This window comes from Oncorhynchus clarkii, chromosome 16, assembly GCF_045791955.1.
Source record: "Oncorhynchus clarkii lewisi isolate Uvic-CL-2024 chromosome 16, UVic_Ocla_1.0, whole genome shotgun sequence".
In the NCBI taxonomy this organism is placed as follows: domain Eukaryota; kingdom Metazoa; phylum Chordata; class Actinopteri; order Salmoniformes; family Salmonidae; genus Oncorhynchus; species Oncorhynchus clarkii.
Window position 1 is genome coordinate 17848240 of NC_092162.1, and position 11502 is coordinate 17859741.

Consider the following 11502-nt stretch of genomic DNA (forward strand, 5'->3'; position numbering starts at 1 on the left):
CATATCTTACCCTATCTTACCCTCCACATCTCTCTCAAATCCTCTCTGTCTCTGAAGTCAACTACCTAATTGCTTGTCTTCCCTCCTTGTCCTCGCTGAAAACTATTTTCTGGAACATGAACCATCCCACTGAGCACACACTGGTTGAATCAACTTGTGTCCACTTCATTTCAATTAAATTACGTTGAACCAACGTGGAATAGACATTGAATTGACATCTGTGCCCAGTGGGATTGGGCATCAAATATTATTATTGATATTATTGGTTATTACAGCACAGTTCAGAATAAAGGATTTGCATGAGAAATGGGTAATGGCTTGGTTGACTAGCAACGTATTTTTGTGTTTTGTGAAGATGTATGGCATAGCAGATCTGGATTTAAATACTATTTAAGGTATTTCAATAATTTTCACATACATTTCAAGTAAGTATTTTGAGAAGTATTTGAAAATTAACTTAGAAAGTATTGCTATGTATTTTGAAAATAGTCAAATACACAGAAAAGGTTTTTTTCAAAAACAAACATTTAAATACTCCCATGCATTTGAACCCTGGTCTGTTTGGTCCTAGGGATATTTGAAATGTATTTGGAAGCAAGTATTTGAAAATAATTTCAAATCATATTTATAGGATTTTGTTTTGAAAATATTGTTACGCTGGTATAAATGATTCAGTAGACAGGCGCAGGAATGTATAATAGTTTTTTTATTAAGCCCCAAATTATGCCGTGCTGTGTAAAGGCACAGGGACGAAGACCAAACAAACACGTAAACAAAACACAGGGTAGAAACCCAAACAAAAGAGCGAGGAGTACCTTGTATAAATACATATACGCACAATGATTAACGCACACAACAAGACCCGTAATCATCTGCGCAATCCTCAAGGGAACGAAAGGTGTGCGTAATGAAAGTTCCCGGAGAGATTCGTGACAAATACTCTTAAATACTTCAAGTAGAAGTAGTTGGTTCTGCCAAATTATTTGAAAATACTCAAATACACAGAAAATAAGTATTTCAAATACACATACATAAATAAGCATGTATTTGAACCCATATCTGTGCCGTAGAAATGGCATAATGTCATATTTCTATGTGAATAGTTTTTCTTCATAAGATCATACAAGACTGTATAACCTTTTTAAGTGAGCTAAGTAAAAAGTTTTGTCTGGGTATGAGAATGGCGGAGAGAATATCATGGAATTCTTCTTCATCTCAGGTGAGAGAGAGAGATAACTAGTGAGATAGAGAGAGAGAGATGTGCACTGTAAGAGAGAGGCAGTCAGACAGCAGGGAGCTCAGAGAAAGAGGTTGGTCCGTGGTGATGAGTGGTGCTGTAAGCAGTTCTTGTGTTCTGTGGAGGATTAGTTTCAAGTCAATCATGTTCTCACTCTCTCTCTTCAAATGACCTCTCTGTCTTATCGGTCTCTGTCAGCAGAGCAGACCGTCTGAGCCCCTCAGCCCTGGGACCACACAATAATCCCAGCTAATTAAACATGTCCAGGACTGCATAGGGACCAATCAATAGAGCTCTGCTCTCATTAGAAACACCCACCCCTTCAGATAGAGCAGGATCAGGTCAAGGAGCATTCTGCTCCTTAGTACAAGCTGAGACCAATGAGGAAGTAGCATTCCCAGCTTTGATTCCTTTTCTTTTGTGTCCATATTCAAGTCCATGAAGGCAGGTTGATACCTCTGTTATGGTCTTCATTCATACGGGGCCTTTCTCCAAAGCACTATGGGTGATGTGTCATGCCATGTCCTTGACCGTGTCTTTGTGAGTGCGATTGTCATTGATTGAAAAAATATCTGAATACTATGTAGCCTTTAACTATCCATAGTTTTACTTGCTCTTTTTTATTGTAAACGAGTACATTAACCACTGCTGCAAGTTACTTCTATATTTTGGTGTTATTTTGGGGTATTTTTATGTCCGTGGGGAAATGTTGCCCTAATTAGCTCTAAACTAAGTGATAATTGGCTCACCGGTAGGACATGCTTGGAGCTCTTTTGGGAAGGACCATCTTCACCCCTCAAATCCCTCTCCTCATTACTCTCAGCATGACTTCCATCCCCCACAACCCTCTGCAATCCAAACCTGAAGGCTTGACCTGCTGCTTCTCCATCTTGGATCCAACCCCTTACCGACTGCTCCCGCAGTTGCTTTGATTTAGTGTCGCTGTGAATCAGTTAATGGAGTTTCTCATGATCCTTACCCTTTATTGTGATGTTTTTATCCTACCAAGCAGCGTTAGGAAAATTCAAAGGTACTGTACTTACTCTTCCTCCTGCCTGTAACTCTCTGTTCACCCTTGTCTGAACTGCCTGTGGAGAGAATGCCTCTCTCTGTCATCATTTGTCTGACAGTATTCCAGTCACAATTATTCTCTCGTCCTGACACACTTCTAATCGTATAGTTCAATGCTCCTTACAGAGTGCTGCTGACAGACAGCGCTGCCAAATAAGTTCCCGTGTGAACAATGTTCTCACACTGTGTGTGGTTTGTTGACTTCAAATGCATTTTTTGCGATGTCTGGTGTCAGATGTACTCCTCTGATTGCTTGACAAGTACAATAACAGGTGCAAACATTTGTTTGTCACACAGAGACCAACCATACATGCACCCTCACTGTGACACATTATTACAAAGGTTTCCTTTCCCTAGTGTTTCTACTTCATATAGTACAGTAAAGACTGTGCTGACAATTGTGAGGACTACAGGATAAGGCTCCCTGAGCTGACCTCTGACCCCTGACCACTGTCTTTGATTGGCTGTGCGTCTCTGTCCCACTGCAGCATGGGGGTCAGGGTGATGGACACTTCTTGGGTGTCGCGCAGGGGCTCATCGTCAGCGCGTAAAAGCTCCTCCACGCCCCTAGGTGTACAGCCCCCCCTCCCGCCCTCAGACGCTCTCATACCTGAGCAGGGGGAGGTCTCTGCGTTCCCCTCCCCAACCCTTCCTCCCGCTAGCAGTGACCGTGCCAGGTAAGGCTGTCCATTTCCCACACTCCTCGCGTCCTGAAACTGACCCCGACACGGCGTTGTTGTACTTTTTCAGTCTGTTGACGTCTTCTAATTCTCTTTCCCACGCATCATCTTCATCTTTCTGTGAACCGAAGCCCCTCACATCTGTTGCATGTGTTCTCAAACTTGGTTTGACCTCGTGACCTCGTGTGATGTTGTTTTGGTTGTTGTTGTTGTCCTTTAGTCTGATCTTCAGAGATTCTAGAACCCTTGAAGTTCTTTTTGTGCTTGGTTTTGTTTCATATCTAGGTTGTACCAGAGAGTCGTTTTTTTATCCATTACCCAGAAAATTGTGAAAATGTGTACCTCATCTCAAAAGTAGCTTGCCAATGCAGCATGTACATGTTTTTCATTTCCATCCGTCAGAACAGGTTTCATTAACACTGTTCATGTAAGATTGCAAATAGAGTTTTTACTTGTATTTGTCAAACAGTTTACTAGTTTCAAAACTTGAATGCTGGCCTGAATGAAGGTTTTTCATTTGCTCTTTTCTTTTACATTTTTTACTTGCGTTCTCCTTAGACCTCTCCCCTCCCCTTCTTAATGCAACTCTGTTCAACTTTGGTTGACTAATACCTTCCCAGATACAAAAACCCGCACTTGTTCTCCTTCACACTACATGAACTGCAGTGGTTATTGAGTGCTCACAAATATGACAGAATGGCCCACTGGACTTGTTCACATATTCTTTTTCATACAACACTTTTCATTCCACTACAAGAACGTGACAATATTGGCCTCTCCCTGACTTAGAACAATAAAATTCCCTGTGAAATCATAAAAATTTGTATCATTGCAGCTCCGATGACGCGTTGGACTCCTGTTATGCCTACCCTTCCCCGGAAGAGGAGAGGCCCCCTCCCCCTTACCCCTCTTCCTCCTCTTGCTACCCGCCTCTTCACCATTTCTACCCCCGAGCACCGCAGTGTGCGCGCCCTGTCGCCCCCGGTCCAGAGTCCGTGCCCCCTGGGCCGTCGCCCCCACCTCCCACCCGCTGGTCTTGCTACAGCCCTCCCCCACTGCCCCCCTCTTCGTGTCCCTCTCCCTCCCCCCAGCAGCTTGATATAAACTCTAACCCCAAGCCCTGCTCCCTGCACCTCCCCAAACAGAGCTCCCTGGCCGAAGCTCCGCATGCGCCCCCACCGTTAGAAACTAACGTCTCCCCTCTCTACATCAAAACCCCCCTCGTGCTAACCCGACACGACCCGTCCCTCGGTCCCCACACCTCTAACCTCCCCCTGTCCGCACCTCCTCCGTGGGCCGCCTGTGCCTGTAGCCGAGAGAGAGGAGCCAAGCTGACTAGGTAAATACTACGTCACATCGCCCTGCCCAGATGGACACAAACTCAGTCTCCGTAACACACACAGGCCTGAGTGGCTCATAATGGCAAATTGAGAGAGGGACATTAGGACACAAAGGGGAGAGTGAGAGAGGGGGAACTCCCTCCAAAGTGCCAACATCCTGTTTAATACATTTGGTTCATTTTCTAGTTTTTGTCCTCAATTTCATGTTTCAAAGGGATATTCCTCCCATCATGGAACTTTTCTTTTGGATCATTCTAGTACCAAACTCTCCTTATTTTATGGAATCCTTTCCATGTTGCCAGGAAATTCTGGAGGATGTTGCCAAGCAACAAAGAATATTGAAAACTGTCAGAGATAGCAGAACATAGTGGCTGTTAATTTGTCATTTTAAAGGGCCCAGTTGGCCTTGGATGGTAGTTGACTAGTTATGTTTCTGAATATGAATTGGACAAAGAGTGACTAAGTGAAAAATATGGATGGGCTGGCATTCCTATCCGATCATTGGCCTTCATCGGAATGGGGTCTTTTACATCAACAACTGTTAGGGATGCCTCATTTGCATAGCTCCACCCTAACTTCAAATCTCTCCAGTCCCGATCACCCATCCTCATCTGCTGTCAGTGGGCGGGGGGATTTGGAGCTGGGAGAGCTGTCACTCACATCCTATTATGAACAGGCTAGGTTTTGACCTTCAAGCTCTCTACCCATTGGCATTCTGTCTGCATAGTGCCATAAAAGGCAAGAAAAAAAATCCATTAAACCTACTGGCTTGGTCTTGGATTTTTTGGGGGGGGGCTTTAGCTACACTGCCATATAGCTAGTAGTACATTTGCAGTAGTGAAAGTTGTCAGTGGTCACTCAGATTATCTGACATTGAACGACAGGGATTTTAATTTCTACATGTGGGAGATTGAGGCCATCTACCCTCAAATTGACAGGTAGTGAACACAAACACACACACACACACACGACCTGAAGAAGATGTTATGAAGATTACATATTGTTGTTCATATCCCTTTGTCTTCCCCAGTACTCTGAAGAACAATGAGCTGTCTCCAGTGATTGGACAAAAGGGCTTCCAGGGAACGGCACTCTCTGGTGGGCTGTCACAGCACTCTTCTGACCATAGCCCTCACACCCTGAGAAGAGGTACTGATGGAAGTAGTGTGTGTGTGTGTGTGTGTGTGTGTGTGTGTGTGTGTGTGTGTGTGTGTGTGTGTGTGTGTGTGTGTGTGTGTGTGTGTGTGTGTGTGTGTGAGAGACCATGCTGTGCACAAAGCAGACAGATTGTTTTGTCTTGGCTTGTCACCTCTCAATTAAAATCTGTGTTGCTGCTCTCTCCACAGCTAAGAAGCTGGCCCCCATCCCACCTAAACCCTACTCTCAGTCTGGGGGAATGTCGGACCAGTCTACAGGTCAGCCGTCTCCAGTCAGCCTGTCCCCCACCCCTCCTAGTACCCCCTCCCTGTACGGCTTCAGCTACCCCCAGGGCTACGCCACCATCGGCTCCCCGGGACAGGCCCAGACCACCACCCCCTCTCTCTCATCCCCTCCCTCGCTAGCCGGCACCCTCACCAAGGCTAGGCCCACTCCCAAGCCTCCTCGGCAGAGGCCCAGCCTACCCCCGCCGCAGCCCCCCAGCACCCCTGGCTCCAGCCCCCAACCTCTTGAGCACGGTGGCGGCCTTCTGGAGGGATTGTCTCCTGGAGAGAGCATGTCCACAGGTAAACGCTTCAATGGAGTTTCAACACACTAGGAGCCCGCCCATACACTCTCTTCTCTGGTATAGGTGGAATATCTCACTCTCCAGTGTGCCTGCCAGAGTATTAATATGGTTTCTGCAAATGGAATTATTTTGTGTAGTTTGTTAAACTGATAATACTTTTAACCCTTTCATCTGTGTTAAACTGTGGGGAACTCACACAAAAAAAGGTAAGAAGGTAAAAAATATTTTAATCTCTTATCTTGTTCTTCCACTTTATAAATATTTTTTTTCGACTCCTATTATTGTGTGCCTACAGCGGTATGAGGCGAGTGGTTCAATATGGGCTAAATGTGAGAGGGCCTTTTAGGGTAAGCAGGAGTTCCAGTACTGTACTAAAGCCTCACCCTCCCATCCCTCCAAACAACCAACCGTCCGCCATTCTGGCTCACTGTGGAGCTGCATGGCTCCAGCTTTCTGTATATCAGAGGAGGCTGATGGGAGGAGCTATAGGTGTATAGGCTCATTGTATTGGCTGGAATGGAACCAATGGAACAGAGTCCAACATATTGTTTCCATGTGTTTGATGTGTTTGGTGCCATTCCATTGATTCCATTCCAGCCATTACAATGAGCCTGTCCTCCTATAGCTCCTCCCACCAGCCTCCTCTGCTGTGTATATATACCTGTATACATGACTTCTCATATGTATAGAGCTATATATCTCTGCTGTGTTCAGTCCACCACTAACCCATTTTGTTGGCCTTTGCATGGTGGCTGAGACTGGCGCGATGCATGGCTTGTGGACGTGTCTGAAAGACCGTCCACTGACTCCACTTCACACTTCACACAGAAGATTGGCGTAATTTTGCTATCCCAAGAAGCTTTCTTTACTGTTTTCTCCCTGAAACCATGCCACATCCCACCTCTGTCCTGTCCGGGGCCAGCTGCCCCTTTGCTTACACACTGCACAGTACCCCCCCCCCCCCCCCCCCCCCACCTTATTCCACACCCACTGCTGTTCTAGAATTATTCCACTTTCTGTTTCCCAGTCACTGGTTGTTATCCATTTCAGTGTTACACTATGGATGTCATCATTCTCACATGACTGTGAGTTCAAAGACAAAGTAATGACAAGGATAAATGTTTGTGGTGACTGCACTGGATACTGTTGGGGAATTGTCTCTTCGCATGCAATTTTCAGCATTTACAAACCTACCCGAACCACTATGTCTGCTAGAAAAGCTGGAGTTACATTACTTACTGACCTGCCTCTTATCTGTCAGTAATTCTCTAGAAACACGGATCGTTTTTGAGGATGTGTGTGTAAAACAATAGCTTGGGCCTATGCTGACCTCTCTGCTGTGTATAACACACCATTCAACATTGGCCTTTTCTAAGCAACCACTAACAGTTATTTTCTCTGTCTCTCTCTTATTTTCTTCTCTCTTGTCTCTTCTCATCTCGTGTCGATCTTTGGCTGGCCAGACTCTTTCTGCAACCTGGATATCCCCATCATTAACGTAGAACTGGATGGCATCTTTGATGAGCCCAAGATGGCCCCCTACAGGAACTCAGTGGCGGTGGTCCGGCCAACCCCTAAGGCCGAGTCAGAGGAAGAGTCTGAGAGCACGATACTATGACATCACAAGTTTCCACGCCCAGCCCTAACTATTCCAACCCGTCTCCAGGACCCGTTCTCTGACCTTTGACCCAATGGGGACTCACTCCAGACCTCACCTCCACCCATAGAGACCAAGTACCACGCTCAGCCCTGTAAATCAAAGTCCTTCTCCAAAAAATGTAATAGACATGAATACAGAAAATACCTATATCCACATCCAGAGGGTTTCTGACTGAGACAATGGGGGTTGAAACCTTTGATTCAGAGAAAGGGACCGAATGCTAGGTTTTTATGTTGACTAGATTCCATTGATTCTATCTGGGGTGCATTCATTTTTAAGGATTTATTTAAAACAATTTTGTTTATACGTCTTTTATTTTTGCCTTATTTGAGTCATTTGCAATATTGCCTTTAACTTACAAGACATGAAAACAAGTGGCTTGGTGCAATGGGTTCTCCTCTTGTGAGTGCAGTAGGAAAGGAAGGGGACAGGACATCTCTGATTTCCTCTCCCTGTCACCAAGGCTATAGCATTCCTTTTGACGCCTAAACCCATTCTTGTACTCTTGAGTTCACTGGCATTCTGGCAACCCCTTGTTCCGTCCTGGCTGAACGTGTATGTGTGTTTGTGAATTGTGTGATGTGTTTGGAAATGTGCTGCATCATTGAGTGGCGAGTTCTGCCATAGTCTGTGAGTGAAAATATAATGGTACTGCAAGACCAGTTTGAGCTTGAATTCGCAATCACATTCTTCAAAGGGGGGTTTAAGATTACATTTGGCTGTTTAAAACTATTTAAAATTACGGTTTATACTGTACATTTCAGAGTATATGATATTAATAGAGATACAGGAGTTATTATATGAGTCATATAATATAAGAATTCAACCATAGAGATACAGATATTCTACTGTATATAGAACTATAAATACAGTATACAGATATTATATAGTCTAGCATGTACTTGACTGTACATTATCATAGGAGAGGCTTGGAGCTCAGTGGGAGAAATCTGCATGTCTATGTTGTAGTAGAGGGAATAGAGCATAGACACAGAATAAACAGAATACTTATAAATGGATTGCTGAATAGTGAGTATGAGTGGACTTTACAGATGTAGGATCTTAATTTGATCACCCTGTTGCAGGATAACTTTTCTTCAATGTAGGAATTTCTTTAACTTGAAGTGTATTTGAGGTATTAAAAGGCTTCTGAAGTTTGTCATTTCCACTTTGAAATTTCAGACTTGATTTTCCCTTACGAAAAATGTATCAACCCCTACAAAAACATCCATTAGTTATAATCCACATAATAATTGACATTTCCTGTTGCTGCAGGATTTTTTTTTCTCCTGCTGTAGCAAACTGGCTCAAATGAACACCCTTTGTCTGTATACCTCCTCTCTGTGGTTTCTGTAACTCTGTTAATGAGCGCCCTGAGACTTCTCTGGCAAGAGCCTGTCACTGGGGAGCCGGCTCAGCTGTTTGAAAGCAAATATTGGAAACTCTTCTGAGAGTGAGTGTGTATATGGGTGCAGTTCTGTGCCTGTGTGTGTGTGGGTGTAATCCAGAATATAGGTACATTTCTTCTGGTGCTAGAATATATGTTTATATTCTATCATGCAGCGAATGAGAATAGGCTCTCATTGAAATTATACAGAGGTTTCTGTTTCAGTCCCCCCACCACACAATAAAAAAAAACAATACTTTCACAATGAGGAATGTGAAGTATTTCTTATTGTGATGAAAGTATTTACTGTATACTGACGATTACGGTGCAGAGGAGTTGGATTGACATCCACAGCACAAAAGACCAATGGTCCAATCGGTTTATCCGGTGTTGGGGTTCAAAGGTGAGGCGCCCGCCCATGACCTATACAGACCTATGACTTTTTCTCCTTAGAAATGTTCCATCCATAACACTGATTATTGCCTGGAAGCCACAACAAACGCTGCCCTTTCATGCACTTATGTTCAAGTGCTATATATTTTATCCATCACAACACTATTGTAAATACTGACGCCTCTGTATATGTGTGTGTATATAAAACAGGGGGAGAGGATAAAATATATATTAAGATAAGAAAAATATAAATATTGACTGAAAGTATTTGTATATTGACATGTCCGTGTTGTTCTGGTCCTGACCACAATATTGCCAGATTCACACTTAACGAAATGCAGTAAAGCTTTGCACGGTTATCAGCCGCAAGCTTTAAATAGTACCATATAACACGGACATAGATTAAAGGTTAAATCTATTTTCTAGGATTGTTAGTGCAGAGTCATCAGCCGGGAGCTTAATAATACAGTATGTCTGAATGGAAAGTGTTGCGTCACTGTGTGTTTCCACTAGTCGACAGCCTGACCAGTAGAGCTATTGTAAGGGATGTATTTGTGATTGTCAATAGGTAAGTTAGAAGGGGACCACCATCCCTACGAGGCCAAAAACGGTTGAGTCAACCTAGTTATTCCAACCTTACAGTACAGAGTATATTCCCCAGTGTAGAAGACAAATATCCTCCCCTGAAAGCAATATAGTTCAACGCAATGCTGAGTAGACAATTCCAGAAGAAAAATGTTGAAGTTCAAAATGATAAAAGAAAGTGCAATTACAGTATTTGTGAACACAGAAACAGAGAAACCTCAAAGATGAAGGGGGTCCCACTCTCTTTAAAATGATTTGAAGTTTTTTACAGTTTATATTGATGTTTTATTGCTTTTGTCTTTTGTATCATTACTTGCAACAAATGCCAACCATGGCATATGATTTTGAGGATTCAAAAAATTATAAAATAGACAAAATTGCATCAACATTTTTGAAGGCTGTTCTTACAATTTGGATGTTGAAGTGAATGTTCAGTTATGTGTCTATCTGGACTTCTGTCTGTGGTGATAATGTGCTGTTCTGTTGCTGTTCTGTAAAAGGGGTTGTCTTATTTTTATGAAGTGATGGTTTGTACATATTTATTGAACACACAACTTTATTAAAAGCAGAAATCCTGTGTACCAAGGGCAGTTGTTGGTAAGAGAGATTCCTCAAACTATTTCCACTGTTACAGTTTTTCTAAGCATGTCTGTTGAGTTACTGTAAGAGAAAAGGCCTTTTTTAAATGAATAGGTGGAATGTACTGGTGACTATTTGGACTGTTTGCCTCAGGTTGTTTTTAGGGGGAATTCTCTGTGTTGTGGATGTAGTTTTAACAGGATGGACAGATGTTTGGTAGTGATGTGAATAGGTTTGGGGGTTATGACTAGACATTGTCCCACGTGTGAAAATCAGCAGCATGCTTTGTCATCATGCTTGTGAAATTTGTCTTACCTTTGGTCCTATTTACCTGTGCTTGTCATATTTATTTTTATATGTGAAAAGAAAAAGGGCCTTGCAATGCAGGTAGAATTATTCAGTTCTGCCCTATCAGTTTATCAGTCCACAGTTCCTGTTTTGCATTTTTGTTGAGCTCCAACTTTTCATCCAGTCAATCAACTATTCACCAAGCAGAGTCACATAAATATATGAAGTACTGTACATCTAGAAGCATGGCTTAATAATTGCCAAACTTAATGACTTAATACAACTCGGAGACAATATAGCATCTAACTTCTAGCTTTTTTTGCCTAATGAGTCAGGAACAGAATGACAGTGACTCTGAATGGATGACTGGCAGTGTATTTCTTTTTGTCTGCAAACATTGAGTTATTCTCTGAGGATAGCCTTATATGGGCATAAATCAATCCCATTATCCATCAGATGAAAAAACCCTCCTGCTTCATATTAGGCAAAACAAAGATACACCTTTTTTGGTTGGCCAATCAGCCAAGCCTGAATAAATGTGGGATAAAACACACCT

The 11502-nt window shown here is 43.1% G+C and overlaps 1 protein-coding gene across 3 annotated transcripts in view; it reads left to right on the top strand.

Moving 5' to 3' along the window:
- The window catches only part of LOC139368084 (rho GTPase-activating protein 44-like), a 78947-nt gene extending 67448 nt beyond the window's left edge, over positions 1–11499 (top strand). Inside the window, exons 17-21 of one of the 3 annotated variants that reach the window (XM_071106643.1) lie at positions 2247–2267; positions 2797–2985; positions 5359–5477; positions 5675–6052; positions 7518–11499. In XM_071106643.1, the coding sequence (XP_070962744.1) occupies positions 2247–2267; positions 2797–2985; positions 5359–5477; positions 5675–6052; positions 7518–7672 (862 nt within the window). In that variant the 3' untranslated portion in view covers positions 7673–11499. Of the gene's footprint in view, positions 1–2246; positions 2268–2796; positions 2986–5358; positions 5478–5674; positions 6053–6349; positions 6402–7517 lie in introns of all 3 variants that reach the window. The other 2 variants (XM_071106645.1, XM_071106644.1) reach the window with 2 other exon arrangements.
- The last annotated feature ends 3 nt before the right edge of the window (positions 11500–11502 follow it).